The sequence below is a fragment of the Jaculus jaculus genome, chromosome 3 (assembly GCF_020740685.1).
Source record: "Jaculus jaculus isolate mJacJac1 chromosome 3, mJacJac1.mat.Y.cur, whole genome shotgun sequence".
NCBI lineage: Eukaryota > Metazoa > Chordata > Mammalia > Rodentia > Dipodidae > Jaculus > Jaculus jaculus.
In genome coordinates, this window is record NC_059104.1 from 109,805,074 (window position 1) to 109,827,588 (window position 22,515).

General features: G+C 38.8%; 1 protein-coding gene and 1 pseudogene across 1 annotated transcript in view; one reads left to right on the forward strand and one right to left on the reverse strand.

Moving 5' to 3' along the window:
* Window positions 1-22,515, forward strand: part of Cwf19l2 (CWF19 like cell cycle control factor 2) — a 99,535-nt gene that overhangs the window by 8,361 nt on the left and 68,659 nt on the right. Inside the window, exons 4-7 of the mRNA XM_045146331.1 lie at window positions 3,578-3,691; window positions 4,370-4,489; window positions 8,903-8,996; window positions 19,875-19,990. Coding sequence (XP_045002266.1) covers window positions 3,578-3,691; window positions 4,370-4,489; window positions 8,903-8,996; window positions 19,875-19,990 — 444 coding nt within the window. The remainder of the gene's footprint in view (window positions 1-3,577; window positions 3,692-4,369; window positions 4,490-8,902; window positions 8,997-19,874; window positions 19,991-22,515) is intronic.
* Window positions 1,034-2,354, reverse strand: LOC101613982 (annotated as a pseudogene).

Below are 22,515 nucleotides of genomic sequence, written 5' to 3' on the forward strand. Positions count from 1 at the left end.
GCTATATATTTGAAGGTGGTTTGCACAGGTGATTCTAGGATCTTTTTTTTTTTTTTTTTAAAAAAAAATGGAATTTTATTTTGATGAAAAACTTTTTTTTTTTTTTTTTTTGGTTTTTTGAGGTAGGGTCTCACTCTAGCCCAGGCTGACCTGGAATTCACTATGGAGTCTCAGGGTGGCCTTGAACTCATGGCGATCCTCCTACCTCTGCCTCTTGAGTGCTGGGATTAAAGGCGTGCGCCACCACACCCGGCTTTGATGAAAAACTTGAGTGTACAATCATTTAGTAAATGAAGAGCAAATACTTCATTTTCCAATCCCATAACTCTTAAGAAAAAAGTGATTAGTAAATAAATATCTGTGAAGAGATTAAGGGTAAGGCAGACTGGATAATAAGCCACCCCTGGTGTTCACACTTGCTGCATGTGACTCACTCTAAAAGGGTGAGGCAGCACTGGAGAAAATGAACTGATAAGTTATGAGCATCAATCGCACCCTAGTCATTCAAACAAACCCAAGATAAATATTTTTTTGTTCATCATGGGAAAACTATACACATTTTACTGAAAGAATACTCTGATAGAAGCACTTGTTTAAGTTACACTGTGCATCACAACTCAAATGATTTGTACACAGTTCCATTTAACCACATTTATAAAGCGCAACTATGTAATATTCTGCATTTTATCTGGGGTGTGATGCATCTCATTATACATTGAAAGGACCCCAGCTGCCCACTCCCACCACTTTTTCAGGACTCAGATGTGTGAACAGGGCTGTCCCCCAAACAAAGAACTGATTCCACAAACCTACTGGTAAACAAATACATTTATAGAACTGGAATTTCTTCCAAATGCTGAAGCTGTACTCATTAAAAAGCCATCCAGCTACCTGTTGGTCTTTTAAAAAAAGCCTACACTGCAGTATCTTAAACGTGTGCATCTCACAATGAAAAAGGTGGCCTTACAGTGCAGAACAGGGCATACAACGTCACTGTGAAGAGTAGCATGCTGTGGTTTCCAGTACATCTACATCACAGCATTGGATTCTGTGCATCAGGATCGAGATTGCTGTTGCCTACAGGGGGGTGGATGGGAGGATGTCCAGCTCGTCCACTTGTGGAGTTGGGAGCATGACTACCAGCTGGTCCTGGGGATTGTCTGCAGCAGCTGCCACCAGGTTCGTGATCGACTTACTCTTTACACACTGAAAGTCTACATGCCGACTCTTCCTTTCCTCCTCCCATGACATTCGAATAAAAGGCCTTTGGACATAATTGTAAATGACTTCTGGGTGGCCCCCTGGCCTTTTCTTTACTTTTTCTTTGTAGGTAGGATAACCTTCTATTCCAAATCTAATCTTCTTAAGACCTCTCTCCTTCAAAACTGATTTGGCCACATCTCTGTTCTCAATGTACTTGAAACATCTATTTAATTTTGTGCTATAAATAATTTGTGAGTACTCTTCTCTCATCTGTGGTGGATACTCCTCATCCCAATCCACTACATTGTCATCTGTAAGCAACACTATATGGCATTTGCGTTCCCTACTCTGGGCACTGGCTACCATGAGAGGAAGGATAATTTCTTCCAGATAAAATTCAAACTGTCTATGAGCACCATTATTGGATAGCTCATGCATCAGGGTACTGAGATCTCGACACTTAATTGTACTGTATTCAAAAGAGATACAAAGGTAATCACATGCTTCTCTCAGCTCAGGAACAGATATGCCATCAGGACACAGCGGATTATCCCTGTTTTATAGTAATCCAGAATAGCTTGAAATACAGTGGAACCAATTCCCTCTGCCACCTCATATACTCCCTTCTCAATGGGACAAGTGAAATTGTATTCTCGGCCAGATCCAAACATCCTGCCCAACATTGTATTTGGCTGCGCAGTAAAAATGGACAGGTCTACAACAAATCTTGTGTTATCCACAATCAGGGTTACTCGTTCTGATGTTCTCACACTCTGAGCGCCATCTTTTGCATTTTCATATACAAAGACCATCTCTCCAGAGGCCTTACAGCTACCATCTGAACTTGACTGACTACTGTTTCTGCTGCTGTTCCCAGCACTGCTCGTGGAATCATTTGGGGAGGGTTTTTGAGTACGAGGACTGCTTGGCGAGAGGAACTATGATCTTTTTCTCGTTCAGCATGGTGCTATTGTGTTGGAGAAGTCACGTTTCTAATGCAAGGAGTGAGCTGAGACTGTTCTCTCATGAGATGAATCCTGTGATCTGTCACTTGATCTTCGTCTGTCTTGAGAGCGCTCATGTTCCCCACTAGCACCATGTAGGCTCATTTTGGTGTGGTCAACTCCTCCTTTTGCCACACGTGAAGGAGTACTGCCGTGCCTGTCCCCGTCCCCCACAGTTCAAAAGGCAGTGCCACGGCCAGCGACGCCAATGCCTCCGCTTCTTCCTCCTCCTCCTCCACCGGATCCCCGCCTAGGCTGCGGCTCCACCAGGCTGTGCCTACCCACAGCCACCCCGGGCGGCTTGCAGGCCAGCTCCTCCGAGGATCTTTTTAATGCTAGCTCAGTAGCTGCAAGGAGTAGATTTTAGAATCTGAGAGATCTAGGTTCCTATCCTAGTTTTCACACTTGGATGCCATGTAATATAAGCAATTTTACTTAATTTTAGCAAGTTTTCCTTATCTGTAAAACCAAAATAAGGGCTGGAGAGATGGCTCAGTGGTTAAGATGATTGTTTGCAAAACCTGACTGCCCAAGTTTGATTCCTATTATCCACATAAAGCCAGATACACAAAGTTGTGCATGCATCTGGAGTTCATTTGCAGTGTCTGAAGGTCCCAACACACTCATTCTCTTTCTTTCTCTCTGTCTCTCTTTTTTAAAATTTTCATTTATTTGAAAGAGACAGACAGAGAGAGGCAGATAGAGAGAGAAAATGGGTGCACCAGGACCTCCAGTCACTGCAAACGAACTCCAGATGCATGTGCCCCCTTTTGCATCTGGCTGACATGGGTTCTGGGGAATCGAGCCTCAAACCGGGGTCCTTAGGCTTCACAAGCAAGCACTTAACTGCTAAGCCATCTCTCCAGCCACTCTGTCTCTCTCTTTGCAAGTAAATAAGTAAAAATATATAAAAAATGAAAATAATATTTTAATAGAGTTTCAAGAATTCAGTGTGATAATTTATGTATAAGTACTGTGTGACTTGGAAGAGTAGGTTGATCTCTTTGTTGAAAACAAACTCTAAAACTTTGTACAGTGCTATGGTAATGGAGGAAAATTGACTTACTAGTTAATAATCTTGTATTTGAGTATCATAAGCAAAATGATTCACCAGCCTGGCTGTTTACATGAGATCTGGATTTTTTCTTTTTCTTTTTTTTTTCTTTTTTTTGAGGTATGGTTTCTTTCTAGCTCAGGCTGACCTGGAATTCACTATGTAGCCTCAGGGTGGCCTTGAACTTATGGAGATCCTCTCACCTGTGCTTCCCAGTGCTATTATTAAAGGCATGAGCCACCACGCCTGGCTAAAGTATGCAAATTGTTTAAGTATGCAAATTTTTGAATGCCACATATATGTTCAATATTCTTAGAGCTCTGAAAATGAGTGGGTTGAGGCTGTTCCTGCCCATACCATTGGCAAGGAAAAGGCCTGGAAAGTGAAAGATGAAAAGTCAGAGAAAGAAGATGACAGCCAATATTTTCAGGTAAGCAAACCACCTGATTTTAAAGAACCAAGTGTCACCTAAGAAAAGTTGAGTGTTAAAATGAAAGGTGATAGTATTGGATGCTGAAAGTGATAATTTGGAATTCTTTTGGTAGTGATGCTAATTACTGAGTGTTCAGATTTGCCTTCTCCTGGGCGAAGGTGAGCTTCATCTCTGTTACTGCCTTAGAGGTTTTGTCACTGCTGGTTGTGGGCAGTTTGCTCCTTAAGAGTTTACTTTACACTCTACTTTCTGTCTCAGTTTTCAGGTGGAGAGTTGAGTTGTAGTTTTTCTGTTTTCACTGGATGTCATCAGTGAATATTTCATGGATTTTGGGTTATGGATCATGTGCCTAAAAAATAACTTAATCTATCTACTCTCTTAGCCAAAAATGGTGGGAGAAATGTGGACAGGAACTAGTGTTTGTATGTTTGTGTGTCTCAGGCTCCGAGCTGGCTACTTGTCTTGTTTACTCTTTAAACCTTAAGTATAGGCATTTTATCCTATTTTTTAAGGGAGAGACTGAGGTGTAGAGAATAAGGAACATGCTTAAAATAATGTAGCCATGTAGGATTTAACTCTGAATACTTCCAAAGTTTCTGCTGTTAAGGTGTTCCAATGGGTAAAGATTGAAATGGCTTCCTTTTTGTTTTTTGAAACAAAACAAAACAAAAACAGAGGGACGAGTGGATGACGGTTGATTTTATGTCTGTTAAAACTGTGTCCTCATCATCACTCAAAGCTGAAAAGGAAACTATAAGAAAAATAGAACAAGAGAAAACCAAAGCACTTGAACAGGTAAGAGAATATTCCAAATGCTTTAACTTTTAAATTTGCCTTAGATAAACTAAGACGTTTATGTTTTTAAAATTTACTTGTAAAATAGTTTATCTTCAGTGGTGTTTAATAAAATTGATGAAAACTATGAAATGTAAATTCTTTTTTTTTAAATATGTGCTTTTTAAAAAATTATTTATTTATTTATTTATTTGAGAGCGACAGACACAGAGAGAAAGATAGAGGGAGAGAGAGAGAATGGGCGCGCCAGGGCTTCCAGCCTCTGCAAACGAACTCCAGACGCGTGTGCCCCCTTGTGCATCTGGCTAACGTGGGACCTGGGGAACTGAGCTTCGAACTGTGGTCCTTAGGCTTCACAGGCAAGCGCTTAACCGCTAAGCCATCTCTCCAGCCCAAATATATGCTTTTTTACTGAGAACTTAGATGAACAAATTATAAATTTGTCATATTCTCATCTGGTTATACTTTTTTTTTTTTTTTTTTTCGAGGTAGGGTCTCACTCTGGTCCAGGCTGACCTGGAATTAACTCTGTAGTCTCAGGGTGGCCTTGAACTCATGGCGATCCTCCTACCTCTGCCTCCCGAGTGCTGGGATTAAAGGCGTGCACCACCACGCCTGGCTCATCTGGTTATACTCTTATGTCCCCTCTCCCTTACCCCATTACATTGAGGACCCTCTTTAGTGGGGGTTATTGGTAATAATTATGGTGTCATGAATGCACCAGTCAGTTTGTGTAGGGGAGACTGACAATGCCTTAGAGTACACCTTCCCACCCAGTGGCTCTTTCATTTTTTCTGTCCTGTCTTCTATAGTGTTCTTTGAGCCTTGGAGGGCATGGTAGAAGTCTGTAGTGTTGGGATGTCAGCAGCCTCTGACTTTCTGCTTTGATGAGTGTTGAGTCTCCTCTGTTTTACTGCCATCTCCCTGGAGGAGGTTCCCAGGCTAGTAGTGAGAGCTGCACTCATATTTAATCTATTTCCTCTGTAATGTTTCGTGGGCCCTGGCAGATGTGATAGAGATGACTCACCTCATGCTGTCTTTTCTTGTCATTCTGATGGGTCTTGGGTCTCCCTGGTATTAGCTGCCATCTGTACAAAGCAGATTCTGTAGCCAAGAATGAGAGCAGCATGGATCAAATGAGATTAAATATAGACACTTAGAAGACTTTGATGGGCCTAATGCCTTTTAGCCAAAGAATAGTGAAAACTTCCCTCTAGAGTCTATAAGTTCTTTCTTTTAAAAAAATTTTTTTTTTGTTTATCATTTATTTATTTGAGAGTGACAGACAGAGAAAGAGAGAGAGAGAGAGAGAATATATGGGTGCACCAGGGCTTCCAGCCACTGCAAACGAACTCCAGATGTATGCACCCTTGTGCATCTGGCTAACGTGGGTCCTGGGGAATCGAGCCTTGAACTGGGGTCCTTAGGCTTCACAGGCAAGCGCTTAACCGCCAAGCCATCTCTCCAGCCCATTGTTTTTTGTTTTTTGTTTTTTGAAGTGGGGTTTCACTCTAGTCCAGGCTGTCCTGGAATTCACTATGTAATCTCAGGATGACCTCGAACTCATGGTGATCCTCCTACCTCTGCCTCCCAAGTGCTGGGATTAAAGGTGTGTGCCACCACGCCCGTCTTAGAGTCTAGAAGTTCTTTTAATGCAAGTTTCCTGTGTGAAATGAGTTTAAAAGTATGCTATACTTACAGATCTAGGGCACATGTAGTTGAGTGAGTATTGAGTGTTGCTATCATTGACTTAACATTGAACCCTCTCAACTTTGTTTTCATTGAACACACTGAATTAGTGGCCATAAAAATGCTTCCATTTTAGGGTACCTTCAGATAAAATTAGAAATAAGCATGTTTATTTTATTATTTTCACTTTGCTGATTAGAAACAATGGAAAATTTTTAGAGGTCAAAAGTGAGGAAAAAAAGACAAAGGCATAACTTTTGGAAAGTAAAGATATGTGAGAGCTGTGTCTCTTCTGGGGACATCACACAGTCATGGTAGGGTGGCAAGTTCAGTAGCTGAGGATGACAGAAAAAGGTGCCTTGAGGAGATAGGAAACTTTAATTGATAAGTCCCTGTAAGTCTAGATTCCAAAGGGACATACTGTCAGTGAAAGGATGAACTTGGAAAAAATCCAGTTGAAGGCAAGAAGCCTTGCCTGTCTTACCAGGCATCCTGTCTGGTGGAGCAAGTAAAATTTCTCCAGGGAATATATAGCCACAGTTACCACTAAAGGTTTGTGCTTGATTCATCAGGATTTAATGTCAATCCTTGTTACTTTTGTAGTCTGAAAATCTTAGGATGTACCTTTAAGTTAGTAGTGTGTCAAATTGCTTGGCAGAAATAATCACTAGACCTTTCTGTAACAAAGAATCAAGACTGTAAAACCTTTATCACTGGGATATTTAGTGGCTTCATACAAATCCATGTGAGTATTAAGAAGGTAGATTTGAGGAAGAGTCAAGAGGAGATTCTAGAAATGAAAACTGTTACAGATGAAGTTAGAAAACAAATTGACCATAGCTTAAGAAAGAATTAGTGAACAAAAGCTCTGAAGCTTTGAATGTGACACAAAGGGATAAATGAACAACATAAAAGAGTGACTGAGTCCTATGGTCAGTGTTATTTTTAATTCTGAGAATGTAGGTTTGTTAAATTGTATTGATTATAATCAAGCAGCTATCCATATGGAACATGTCAGGCCAGAGTTTTTTTTAGAATGTCTTAATTCTAGAAAACATCTGTGTATTAGACTTGGAACTTATTGTTTTTTTCCTCCCTTAGGCTGCTTTGGCATGGTTCCTATGCCGCCATCTTAATTAACTGGAAGTGGAACTTATTGTTTTAATGGAGGGGAGGGAAAATATTTCTGAGGATTTGGGGTTAACCAATAGGGAGTGAAGCAAGAAAGGAATTGAATGAAATGTGAGACATGATTCATGTATTACATCTCACAAATATATTACATTAACTTTTGAAAAGTTATTTGCACATGTATGTATGTGTATGGGTGTACTAGGGTCTCTTGCTGCTGCAATTAAATGCCTGTCTGACTTCATATGGGTGGATGGGGATTTTAACCTGGGTGGCAGGCTTTGCAAGCAAGTGCCTTTAAGTGCTGAGCCATCTTCCTAGGCTTAACTTGAACTTTGGTGTATTTCACTTTTGATCATGGTATTTCTCACCTAGAGGTTTTTTTTTGTTTTTGTTTTTTTTTAAAATTCAGCTTTTGATCACTATCTCAAAATGCAGTACAAGGAGGAGAGGCATACTTTGACACATAATTTCAGAGGCTTCAGTTCACACTCACTGGGGCCATGATGAAGCTGAAATCATGGTGGGGAATGGTTGGTGCTCACCTCCTGTCTGTAAGGAAGAGAGAGGGGAGAAAGAGGGAGAGGAAAAAGGAGAGAAAGAAAAGTGAAGAGAGAGGGGATAGAAGAGAGAGAGAACTCTAGTGGGAGGAAAAGAGAAAGAAAAAAATGGATTAGGGTTCCATATTCTTTCAAGAGCATGCCTCCAGTGACATAATTTCCTCTACTAGTCCTGGCCTTCTGTTTCACCACATTCCTAGATCACCTCAGCCTGTCATCCATGTCTTTTGACACATGAGACTGTGGGGGACATCCCAGATCCAAACTATAGCCAAAGTCTTCATTGATTGAATATAAGAGTAGGTTTATCCATTCTTAATTCTTTCTGGTGAGTCCCTAGTGATATTTCTATGCCAAGACCTTATTCTGTCTCTGAGGACTTTTTGCTTAAGTCAACCCATGGATACATTGGAAAACACAATAAAAAAAAAATTAACCAACATTTTGTTCCTAAATAATTTTTAATTGACATATGCTTTTATAACACTTACTTATATTGCTTGTCTTTCACCCTTTGTATATGTATGAAGCAAGGACCATGTCTGTCATTCATTATAGCTTTAGTACTGTGCCTTGTCTTCCGTAAGGATGTCTGTGTTCCCTTCTCTACATCCCCAAGAAGGAAACTAACTTCTGATCTGCTGTATGTCTAAGACTACACTTGTTACTTCCCTTAGGAAGCTTTTGGTCCTTCAGAATGAGAGAAGTTTGAGCTGTTGGTGTGCCATTAGTATTCAGTATTTCTTTCTTTAGAACATGTATCAGTTATTGTCTGTATTCCTTACTGTTTTATAAGCTTGCAAGAATTGAGTTGGGATTATTGACAGTTAATAGCTGCTCTAACATTAGCATAATTATGAGACATTGTAGTAAAATGTCAGTAAAAATATTGAGTGATTATTATTGAGTGATATTACTTCCTGCAAGTTTATAACTATAGCTGACTGTTAACAGTCTCAGCTTTTTTATTTTTTGATAGCTTTTGTGGTGGGCTTATTTTTAAACTGTAACCTCTCAAAATGTTTTGTTGTAGTCCAAACTGCTGGAAAGAGAGCTGAATCCCTATTGGAAGGATGGTGGGACAGGTCTTCCATCAGGAAACTGTAGTGTATCAGCAGTTACTAAAGGTATCCCAGTTTTTTTGTTGTAGACACACAGACATTTCTTGGTTTCTAGTAATGGAGGAGGCAAATATGATCAAAGTATATGAAAATGTCATAATGAAACTCACTATTTTGTACAATTAATATATACTAATAAAAATAAAATATTCTTGGGCTGGAGAGATGGCTCAGCGGTTAAGTGCTTGCCTGTGAAGCCTAAGGACCCTGGCTCGAGGCTAGATTCCCCAGAACCTATGTTAGCCAAATGCACAAGGGGGCACATGCATCTGGAGTTCGTTTGCAGTGGCTGGAAGCCCTGGCGCGCCCATTCTCTCTCCATCTGCCTCCTCCTTTCTGTCGGTCTCAAATAAATAAATAAAAATAACCAAAAAAATGTATATGTACATATATATATATATATATATATATATATGAATGAAAAGCAAAATAAAAAAATAAAACATTCTTATAATTTGCTGTTTCTATGTGAATTGTACATACAACAAAGTATTTATAAAATATTTGCAGCTTTGACATTCCATTTAATTCATTCATACTTGAGAAGTTCATTTTAATTATGTATTTGGAACAAGTTGTTAGGTGTGCATTTTTATGCTTGATAATGTATTCATTTGTGAGTTTCTATTCTAAGTAGGCTTATAGTATGCTTCTGTGATGATATAATACTATATTTGATTAAATTTTAAAGTAACATAAAATTATTCTATAAATATTAAAGATGTGATTTCATAGTATTAGGAATATCTACCTTGTCAGCATTCATAAAATCTGTACTGATCTTCAGAGAGTTCTCTTATATTCCAGTAGGTGGAGACAAAATATTTAAGTGTCACATGGACTTACTATATAATTAAAAACACTTATACACCTACTATTTATTGCATTGAAAACTTAATTCAAGGTTTATTTAATTGCAATTAACAGGATGCAATAATATTATAAATTATGATATCTTTTTGTCTTATCACTATTTTCTTGTTTTTATACTTGGGCTATTTGTTAAAGTTTTATATATATGTATTTTATGCATACATAAGGCTAGCTAGAGCCACCTCATAGGTGCTTTATTGTCCTTACTCAGCAGTTTTACTGATGTTGTTAATAATAACAAGGTTTTTTGGCCTTCAACATGGGCAGAAATGTCTTCATTGGCTAAAAAACAGGAATAGTAGGCATTCAGTTTTCTCTTTGAAATATTGCTATATAGAAATTTAACACTAAGGCTAGCAATAAATTAGCTCAGCCTGATTTTATATTTTGTATTTTTATATTCCCTAAAGTCAGAGTATAGTCAGTAAGTTTGTTTTGGGGAAAACCTAGAATTGACTAACATAGTCTGCATATTTGCAGTCTGTAGGTTCATAACTTTGCTCAATGTGAAAGACCTGGTGCTCTGCCTTAGCTAGTCTCCTAGCTGGAGCAAGAGTAGAATCAGGCAGAAAGTGATGGGATGTAGCCTTCACTGAGCCTTTTCCCTTCTCTTTTTGTTTCCCATATTACATTTACTGTGGAGGAAAATGGTAGAAACCTTTTACATGTCAGAAATTCAGATCCAAGACTTGAAATTAAGTTTTGTAAAGTGATTTACGGATATGACTGCTATATAGTGTTACCATTTTTGTGTACACCAGCAGAGCTAACTATGTAGTCTCGGGGTGGCCTCGAACTCTCGGCACTCCTCCTACCTCTGCCTCTCGAGTGCTGGGATTAAAGGCGTGCACCACCACGCCCGGCTTTATTGTTATTTCTTTATTAGCCTGTCTTCTGAGAGAAATGGAAGACATTCCTAGGATTTACTTGGTTGTATTTTGCTTATAACTGTATAACTTAGAACAGTGTTGGAAGCATGGAATTAATGTTTAATTTTAGAGTTAGAGAGAATATTTTTGATTTACAGATATATAAGTATTGTACAACATTGCATTTTCTATAATCATTTGGTGTATCTTTTTCTCAGAATAGAGCACCAGGACTGTGCCTTATTCATAGTTTTCTATCATACTATGTTTAACAAATTTTCATAGTAGTGGGAAATATTCATTAAATACTTATTGTTTGAATTTGACCATAATAATATAGTTGGTATTTTTGTTCCCTTTTTGAGTATTTCTCATATTAAAAACATTAATATAATTCCTCAGTGTATGATTAATACAACTATTGATATATAATATCAATTAAAGTTGATGACATAAATCTTTCTAAAGTTAAGTATTTAACTCATAAATGAATTAGATAAAAATTATGGCCCAGTATGGTGGCACAAACCTTTAATCCCAGCACTCTGGAGGTAGTGGTGGGAGGATTGCCAAGAGTTTGAGGCCACCCTGAGACTACATAGTGCATTCCAGGTTAGCCTGGGCTAGAGTGAAATCCTACTTCAAAAAAAAAATTAAAAAAAATTCTTATTCCTGTTAATTTTTTTTCGTTTTTGACAGCCTATTGGAATAAAATCACCTTTACTTTTGTTTTTATATATTTTTCTCTGAGCTATGTTAATATATTAGTGATTGTTAGGGAATTTTCATTATAGCCATCCGTATTTTATTAGTTCCACAGATCACTTTGTGGAGTATGTAATTTAATTCTGTAGCTGGGTCATGAAAACAGGTGCTGATTTACTTAGGGTTTCTTTTGCTTACCATCATGTTGATTATGGCTGTAGGCTAAGGTCTTTGAATGGTTATACTATTCAGTTATGAACTCATAGACTATATAAATAAAATAAGCAAAAGAAAAAGGAACTTTTGAACAAAACGTGATACAATTAATTGGAAATTTGTTTTTGAAATACAAAGTATTTTAGATCTATAAAAACCACATTATTTGGGGCTGGAGAGATGGCTTAGCGGTTAAGGCACTTGCTGAGGACCCAGTTTCAATTCCCCATTACTCACATAAACCAGATGCACAAGGTAGCACATGCGTCTGCAGTTTGCAGTGGCTAGAGGCCCTGGGATGCCATTCTCTTATCTGCTTCTTTGTCTCTCTTTTTCTCCCTCCCTCCCTCTCTCTTTCAAATAAATAAATAAATAAACTATTGAATAAACACATTGAACTGAGAGATGGCTTAGTGGTTAAGGTGCTTGCCTGCAAAGCCAAACGACCCAGGTTTCGTTTCCCCAGGACATATTTAGCCAGATGCACAAGGTGGCACATGTATCTGGAGTTTGTTTGTAGTGGCTAGAGGCCCTGACACACACACACACACTCTCACACACACTCTCTCTCTTGCACTCTTACTTTTTAATATATGGGTATGGACATTAAGAGAAGTGAAGTGCTTACTGGGAAGTTCGGTGACCATCATATGCATTTAGCCAGACACCAGCAGGTATTACACTCCTAGGGCTCATGACTCCCCCCATTACAGGTTTTCAGGATCAGGTATGTATTCCCTCCCATGGAGTGGGCCTCCAGTCTAATTAGAGGACAGTTGATTTCTTCCATAACAGACATGCCACTCTTGTAGCTGTTGGCTCATTTGGCCTGGCTGGCCTAACTTAAGGCTTGAACTGTACACTGTTATTTATTTCCACTGATGTGGAGCTGCATGCAGCATAGCTTTTGCCAGCTTGTCTACACAGAGGTGGTTTTTAGCTCAGCTCCAGCAGAATTTCTCAGTGATGCTGCATGTGGAGTCTTCAGCAATAGGGTCTTCCCATATATTCCTGCTGGGAAACCAAGAGTCTCGTCAATGGTCTGTAATATTTTGAGGTCATCAGGGACCTTCCTGGCCAAAAACTTACTAGTAGAAGGTTTCCCATTCCTGGCACTGAAAACTTGTGGTAACAATATATGGCTTCTGGATGCCCTATTGTCCAAAAATTAGGTTTCCATATGGCTTATTCATAACCTCTTAGATTTGTTTGTGTTTGTTTGTTTTGAGGTAGGGTCTCACTCTAGCTCAAGCTGATCTGGAATTCACTATGTAGTCTCAAGGTGGCCTTGAACTCAAGGTAATCTCCTACCTCTGCCTCCCAAGTTCTGGGATTAAAGGCATGCGCCGCCATGACCGGCTTCCCACTTAGATTTTGATTAACCCAACCCCCGCCTTCCTTTACTTAGTTTCTTCCCCTGACCTCACTTCTACTGACATGTATACAATATCATTGCTTAAGTCCTCTCTTCTCCCTCCAATATAGTCTCTTTCCAGCTTACTGGCCTCTGCTACTAAGTTATTGCAACACATATACAAGTCCAAATATTTGTAGCTATGATACACAAATGAGAGAGAACATGGGGTGCTTGGATTTTTGGGCCTGGGTTACTTCACTAAGTATAATCCATTCCAGGTCCATCCATTTCCCTGCAAATTTCATTTTTCTTTACTGCTGAATAGAACTCTGATAAATGTACCACATTTATCAGTTGAGGGACATCTAGGCTGGTTTAGTTTCCTAGCCATTGTGAATAGAGCAGCAATAAGCATGGATGTGCAAGTATGTCTAAGATAGTGTAACGAGTCCTTAGGTTATATGCCTAGGATTGGTATAGCTGGGTCTTATGGTAATCTATTTTAGCTGTCTCAGGAATCTTCACACTGATTTCCACAATGGCTGTACCAGATTACATTCCCACCAACAGTGTAGAAGGGTACCTCTTTTTTCTGCATCCTTACCAACATTTGTTGTCATTTGATTTTTTTAAAAATATTTTTTGATCATTTTTTACTTATTTATTTGAGAGCGACAGACACAGAGAGAAAGGCAGATAGAGGGAGAGAGAGAAAATGGCCTGCCAGGGCTTCCGGCCACTGCAAACAAACTCCAGACGCGTGCGCCCCCTTGTGCATCTGGCTAACGTGGGACCTGGGGAACCGAGCCTCAAACCGGGGTCCTCAGGCTTCACAGGCAAGCGCTTAACCGCTAAGCCATCTCTCCAGCCCCATTTGATTTTTTGATAATAGCATTCTGACAGGAGTGAGATGGAATTTCAAAGTAGTTTTAATTTGTATTTCCCCAATGGCTAAGGATGTAGAACATTTCTTTAAATGTTTATAGGACATCTGCATTTCTTTTTTTGAGAGGTCTCTATTTAGTTCCATAGCCCATTTTTTTTTTAACTGTGTTTTTTTGATGTGGGTTCCTGGGTCCTTGGGCCGGCTGCAGACCTGCAAGGCATCTCAGGCAACTGTGGTGGTGAGCACACGAGAATCACTGTTGGGAGTCTGTTTTGGTGAACAGCTCTCGGTTTATTGTCAGGGAAATGGGTTTATAAGAAGTTGAGGGTGGGAAGAGGGTCCTAAGGGATTGGATGTACAAGGCTGCTTGCTGATGCCTAATTAGCATATGGGGACATAGGCAGTGGCAAAGGGAAAGTATAGGGTATGGGGGATGGGCTGTGCAAAGGTTTCTGGCTGATACCATAAAAGTAGTTTCCCAGGCAACTGGCCAAAGGCCAAAGGGTTATGGGCAAAGCCTAAGTCTTATCCAAATGTCCAGTGTTCTGTGCTTGGAGGAGCAGTGGCCTTCCTTTCTGCTGATCATGGGGTTTGAGATTTTGTCCGTGTGTCCAGGCTTACTGAAATCCCCAAGAATGGGGGGAGGATCCTGGCTCACTGCAACCCCTGAGAATGGGAGGAGGAGCTCCCCTGCCAGTCTGGTCCCCGAGATATGACCTGAGGTTCAGGCTGCCATGACCTCTCCTTAGCCTGGGGTCTTCATGTCAGACAGTTTAGGTTTGCTTTAACCCAGAGCCCTGCCTATCTTCAACAGTTTGATTTCTTTTTACTTGGTTTTTTGAGTTCTTTGTATATCTGAGATATTAATTCCCTGTCAGATGTATAGCTGGCAAAGATTTTCTCCCATTCTGTAGGTTGCCTCTTTGGTCTTATTCAGAGTCCATGGCTGTACAAAAGCTTTTTAATTTCATGAGGTCCCAGTAGTTGATTAGTGGTTTTATTTTTTGAGCAACTGGGGTTATATTCAGAAAGTTGTTACCTATACCAATATGTTGAAGGATTTCCTTTACTTTTTCCTCTAGCAATTTCAGAGTTTCAGGTCTGATATTGAGATCTTTGATCCAGTTGGTCAGATTTGCTAAGGGTTTAGCAATCTTGTTTATCATCTTAAAGAACCAAGTCCTTGTTTCAATAGATTCTTTGTTTTCTTGGTTTCTATTTCATTAATTTTTGCCTTATTCTTTATTATTTCTTCCCATCTACTGATTTTTAGTTTGCCTTGTTCTTCTTTTTCCAAGACCTTAAGGTAAAACATTAAGTTGTTTACTTGCGATCCTTCTAATTTTTAAAATATTTTTTATTTTTATTTATTTATTTGAGAGCAATAGAGAAAGAAAGAGGGAGAGAGAAAGAAAGAGAGGGAGAGAGAGAGAGAGAGAATGGGTGCACCAGGGCCTCCAGCTACTGCAAACGAACTCCAGATGCCTTTGCCCCCTTGTGCATCTGGCTAATGTGGGTCCTGGGAAATTGAGTCTTGAACCAGGGTCCTTAGGCTTCACAGGCAAGTGCTTAACCACTAAGCCATCTCTCCAGCTCCCTAATTTTTTTTTTTTTTTGTTTGTTTTTTGTTTTTCAAGGTAGGGTCTAACTCTAGCTCAGGCTGACCTGGAATTCACTATGTAGTCTCAGGGTGGCTTTGAACTCATGGTGATCCTCCTACCTCTGTCTCTCAAGTGCTGGGATTAAAGGTGTGCACCACCACACCTGGCCTAATTTATTTATTTATTTATTTTTTCTTTTGGGTTTTTCAAGGTAGGGTCTCACTCTAGCTCAGGCTGACCTGGAATTCACTATGCAGTCTCAGGGTGTTCAAGGCGATCCTCGTACCTCTCCCTCCCAAGTGCTGGGATTAAAGGCGTGCACCACCACTCCTGGCCTAAAATTTCTTAATATAGGCATTTAAGCTATAAATATTCCTCTTAGAACTGCTTTCATTGTGTCCCAAAGTTTTATGTTGTGTTCTCATCATCATTTGATTGTATGGATTATTTGATTTCCTTCTTGATTTCTTCAGTGACCCACTCATCATTTAGTAGCATATTGTTTAGTTTACATGGTTTTGTGTATGTTCTGTAGTTTTTCTTGCTGTTGATTTGTAGTTGGACCCCATTGTGATAAGCTAGAGTGCAAGGAATTATTTCCATTAGTCATTAATTTGGTTTATTTTAGAGAATGTTCTATGTGCTGCTGAAAAGAATGTGTATTCTGCAGCATTTGAGTGAAATATTCTGTAGATATCTATTAGCTAAGTCCATTTGTTCTATGACCTCATTTAATCCAGATGCATCTCTGTTTATTTTTTGCCGGGATGACCTATCAATTGATGAGAGGAGGGTGTTGAAGTCACCCACTACAACTGTGTTTGGTGTTATCTATGACCTTAGTTCTAGTAGTGTTTGATAAAATTGGGAGCTCCCATGTTAGGTTATATATTTAGGATTGTAATGTCTTCCTGTTGAAGTGTTCCTTTAATCAATATGAAGTGACCTTTATCTTTTCTAACTAATGCCGATTTGAAGTCTACCCTGTTAGATATTAGTATAGTAATCCCTGCTTGTTTTCTAGACCCATTTGCTTGAAATACGGTTGTCCCAACCTTTCATGCTGAAATAATTTCTTGTCTTTTTATGGAAAGGTGGGTTTCTTGGAGGCAATGAATGGGAAGATCTTGCTGTTTAGCCCAGTCTGTAGTCTTGCATCTTTTGGTTGGGACATTGAGGCCATTGGTATTAAGAGTTATTGAAGGGTGTATATTCTTGTTTTTTAATTTTTCTAGTTTTCTTTTACTCTCTCGTATTAACTATTATTTGGGTAGGGTTTATTTTTTCCTGTTTCCTTATATGTATGCTTTTCTTTCTCTTCAGCATGAAGAATACCTTCAAGTATTTTCTGTAGAGCTGGTTTAGTATTACATATTCCCTTAGTCTGCTTTTGTTTTGGAATGCGCTTATTTCTCTGTCTATTTGGATGGATAGCTTTGCAGATTAAAGTCGTCTTTGTTGACAGTTTTTGTCTTTCAGAATTTGGAAGATATTATTCCAAGCCCTTCTAGCTTTTAAAATTTATGTTGAGTAATCTGTTGTTATCATGATTGGCTTGCCTTTGTATGCCACTGGATTTTTCTCTCTAAGTGCTTTCAATATATTTTCTTCAGTATATGTGTTTTGTAATTTAATTATAATATGACAGTGAGAGGTGCTTTCCTGATTTTGTTTGTTTGGTGGTCTAAAGGCTTCCAATATCTGCCCTGGCATTACTTTCTCTATTTGGGTGAAGTTCTTCTATGATATTGAAATTACCTGCTATGGCTTTGGACTGAAATTCTTCTCCTACTATGCCCTGAGTTCTTATGTTTGATTTCTTCATAGTGTCCCGAATGTCTTGAAATTTCTATTCATACCTTCCTATTAATTTGTCTTTCTCTTTGTTGGATTGTATTAGATCTGCTACCTGGTTTTCTAGTTTAGATATTCTGTCCTCTCCTTGATCCATTCTGCTGCTGAGAATTTCTACAGAGTTTTCTTTTGATTTACTCTGTTTTTCATTTCTAATATTTCTGATTGGTACTTTTCATTATTTCTATTTCCTTACTCATGTTTTCATTCACCCCTTTGTTTCATTAAGTTAGTTTCCTTATGTTTTCCTTCAGGAATTTTTTTTCTTTGATTCCTTTGATTTCTTTAAGTACAGATATAATCATTTCTTTGAAACATTTGTCAGGCATTTCATCTATAACAGACTCACCGGAGGTCATTTCTGATGGAATTATAGTTTTTTGGGGGGGTTGAGATAGGGTCTCACTCTAGCTCAGGCTGACCTGGAATTCACTATGTATTCTCAGGGTGGCCTTGAACTCAAGGCGATCCTCCTACCTCTGCCTCCCAAGTTCTGGGACTAAAGGCGTGCACCACCATGCCCGGCGGAATTATAGTTTTAATGGGACTGTATTGTCTTGATTTTTTTGTTTCTTGTAATGTGGAGATTTTTGCATCTTGAGTTTATTTGATTCTTGGGTTTTCTGATTATCTACAATGCTCTTAGCCATATAAATCTGACTTTATATGTCTTCAGGGTAGGAGTTTAAGGTGCCAAGTATACCTCTTGTACTCCAAGAAAATAGCAGACATGACCCTAAGTGTATTCTGGTATACTGGGTGAAGCAATTTACTGGAAAATTCTAAAATTCACCTGTGCAGTATACAAATTCAGTCCAAACCAGCATAGAGTATTTATGAAGTAGTGAGGATTAAAACAGACAATCTAATAAACCCAATGTCTCTAAGGGTGTGTGTTGTCCTACAACCTTAATCCTGTCAACTGGGAGGTTGAGATTTCAGTTCTGAAATGGGTTCTAAGTCAGCCTGGGTCTGAGTCAGACCTTGCTCCAATGACAGAAGATGATGATAAAGGCCCTATGAATCAAGGAAAATCGAAGGCAACATTAGTCAACACCAAAATACACCTTATTTGAGAATGGTAAAGCCAACCAAAAATATGTAACACATAACTTGCCCTGACATGGAAAGTGAGATTAGCGCTTACAGTGCAGGCCTTCCAGTCTCACCAGTGTTGAGTGCCCACCTTGCTCCTTCTCTATTGCACTATGGATCTGGTGTTTTGATTGGCTGTGCTGGATTCCATGTGGCTGGGGGCTGAATGAATACTTGGGAGGTTCATGGCACTGATGGTTGGGGAAGGGAGGCTATGAAAGATGCCTGGAGTTGTACCATCGCTGTTCAGCTGGTCCAGTTTGTGTTCTCCTTCAGCAGTTGCTCAGCTGGTCTCTGCTGTCTCCTCCTTCAGGTTTCTTGACTTTGTAAAGGATGCTGATGTGAATGGGAAATTCCTCTACCTGGTTTCTGCTCCTGCAGCTCTGCGCTGGGTGGCGGGCATGCAGGGTGGGGCTGCTGGTGGCCTCTGTGGGATTCTGGCCAGTTTCCTGCTTTCTAGATCTGAGTCTCTCCTGCTTCTCTGTTGTGGTTGATAATAACTTATGCACCTTGTTTTTTGTTAGAAGAGTGTATTTTGCTCTTTTTCTGCTTAATTCCCTCCCTAGGCTGCTTGGGCATAGCTACTATGCTACCTACCATATTACCTGAAAGTCCCCAGTAACAGAAATTTGATTTAAGTGATTAATTAAATTCCTGATGCAGATCAAAAGTCTGATATCTATCTATCTATCTATCTATCTATCTATCTATCTATCTATCTATCTATTTTAAAGTAGCTTAATAAAGTTCATCAAAGGCATTCAAATATGTAATGTTGTTAATCATACCTAAAAGAAGTTTGTTTTAGTATACATTTGGCATTGTTTGTTATCCTTTACTGTTTCTCATTTAACCTTTTCTCCTATATGTCCCTTGTTTCTAAGAATGTCATCTATGTGTCTCAATAGAAATCTAACTAATTTTTGAGCTTGCTTTATGGAATTCTGTCTGACTTTCCAGTTAGAAATGATCTTGAACTTTTCTTGTTTTTTGTAACTCTTTATATCTTTTTATACTACTAGGTACATATTATCTTTCCTGTAATTATATCATTTTATACTCAGTATTTTAAATTATAGGCTTTTTTTTTTCAAGGTAGAGTTTCACTTTAGCCAAGGCTGACCTGAAATTCACTATGTAGTCTCAGACTGGCCTCAAACTTACAACGATCCTCCTACCTCTGTCTCCCAAGTGCTGGGATTAAAGGCATATGCTACCATGCCTGGCCTTAAATTATAATTTTTTTAAGATTAGCTTTATCTGCTTGTTGCTTCTTCATAGTGATAAAGCTGTAGCTTAAATAAATAGGAATTTAGATATATTGAATTTTACAACTGTTAAATATTTAATGAAAATATTTTATTTTATATTTTATAAGTTGTAGAAGCAATAAATATTTTCTGGTAATCATGTATTATTGGAATTTAGCTTCAGGAGTAGAGGATGGTGGATTAAGCTGGCTAAGAAAGTCTTATCAAAGAATGAAGGAACAAGCTGAGAAAGAAAATAGAAATTTTGAGGATATTGTGGCTGAAAGATATGGGGTAAGTATCTTAAGTAAATGTGTACTATTTTTGTAGTTATGTAAAAAGTTTAATGCCTTAGCTTTGGTTTCAATTGAATTGATACCATATTTCTTATCTTCATATTCTTAGTAATTTTCTTCTTTTTAGCATGTAAACAGTATAACTGTAAAAGTGACATAATTTTACAAATTGTAAGTGGTAAATTATTAAGTTTAGAAATTATAAAAATTAAATATGTAAAACTTAAGATGTATATGTTGTGATGTAAAAATAGTATTTCTCACTTTCATTTTTTAATTTTAAAATTACTTTAATTAATTAATTAATTTTTATTATTTTTAACAACATTTTGTATGGATACATCATGAATTTGTACCCTCTTTTCCTCCTCATCCCTGCCACCATTTCACTGGGGATGCTCCTCAGTAGGTATTGCTTATGGGGTTGTGGTTTATGAATTTTGGGAGTAGCAGTTATTTTTAGGGGTAAGGAATGACTCTGGGCATGATGTCTCAACCTGTGGCTCTTATAATCTTTTCTGCCCCCTTTTCCATAATTGACTTTCATAATTATAGACAATAAACCATGATAATTCCCTCCCCCCTCACTTTCCTCTTTGCAACTCCACTCTCCATCATATCTACTCCCCCACTCATTTAGTCTCTATTTTGATATCATGTTTTCCTCTTATGATGAGGGTCTTGTGTAGGAAGTACTGGACACTGCAAGGTAAGAGATATCCAGGCTATTTGGAGAGCATTGCAAGCAATTCTACCCTTCCTTTGGCTCTTTCTTTCTTTCTTTCTTTCTTTCTGCTACCTCTTCTGCAATGGATACTAAGCCTTGGAAGGTGTGATAGAGATGTTTCAGTGCTACACACTCTGTCACTTCTTCTCAGCACTGTGGTGCCCTTAGAGTCATCCCAGAGGTCATTGCCATCTGAAAGGTGAAGCTACTGTTATCAAAAGTGAGAGTAGCATTAATATATGGATATGACCATTAAGAGAAGTGCTTATCGGGCAGTTTGGTGTGCATTTAGCCCGACACCATGAGGCATTAAACTCCTGGGGTTCATGGCCTCCCCCATCATAGGTTTTCAGTGCCAGGCATGTATCCCCCTCCCAAGGAGTGGGCCTCCAGTCCAATTAGAGAGTGGTTGGTTTTTTTTCTATAAGAGACATGCCACTGTTGCACTCATTGGCTCATTCAGGTTGGCTGGCCCAATTTAAGGCTTGCAATATCCACTATTTTTTTAAATTTATTTTTGTTTATTTTTATTTATTTATTTGAGAGTGACAGACAAAGAGAAAGAGGGAAAGAGTGAGAGAGCGAGCGAGCGAGCAAGAGAGAGAGAAAGAGAGAGAGAGAGAGAGACTGGGTGTGCTAGGGCCTCCAGCCACTGCAAATGAACTCCAGATGCGTGCGCTCCCTTGTGCATCTGGCTAATGTGGGCCCGGGGAATTGAGTCTTGAACCAGGGTCCTTAGGCTTCACAGGCAAGTGTTTACCTGCTAAGCCATCTCTCCAGCCCAGTATCCACTATTTTAATAATCAAAGAAAAAAAAATTTTTTTTTGAGGTAGGGTCTCACTCTAACCCAGGCTGGAATTTACTATGTAGTCTCTGGGTGGCCTGAAACTCATGGCAGTCCTCCTATTGCTGCCTCCACAGTGTTGGGATTAAAGGCATGTACCACCACGCTCAGATCATTGTTTTATCTCCACTGATGACTTATTCTTTTTCCCATAGAGCTACATAGAGTGTAGCTTTTTCCAGCTTTCTGTCAGCTGGTCTACTGGGAGGAGGTTTTCAGCTCAGCTTCAGCACTATTTCTTACTGACATCGCAACTGAAGCATGTGGAGTCTTTAGCAACAGGGTTTTTCCATTTATTTCTAGTAACAATGTAAGGCTTCTGGGTGTACCATTGTCCAAAAAAGGTTTCCATATGGCTTAATCATACCCTCTTAGATTTTGATGAGCCCTTTCCCTTGCTTTCCTTTACTTAATTTCTTCCCCTGACCTCACTTAGGCCTCTCCACCCCCATTAGTCTGTTCTTCTACTTACACATGTACAATACTATCCTATTAATTCCCCTTCCCTCTCTTTGTGTTCCCTTTATTTCTAGTTTACAGGCTTCTGTTACCAAGTTTTACTCCAACTCACATACATTTCTAAACATTTATAGCTAGGATCCACATATGAGAGAGAACATGTACCTCAATAAGTGGGTCACCTCACTTTCCAGATCCATCCATTTCCTTGCAAGTTTAATAACTAGCATTTTTTCATTTTAAGAAAATTTAAATAATGTAGGAGAAACTCTTTAGTTATACCTCTAGAGATAGCTACTGTTGAAATTTGGGTATATTCCAGTCATCAATATGTATTTTCAAACTGGCTTGCTGTATTTCCTTTTCAGAAATGTGTTATCTATATAGCCCCCCCTCTATATATACATACATGCATATATATATACACACACACATATACATATATATGTATATATATCTTTTCATATACAGACATATACATATATACATATA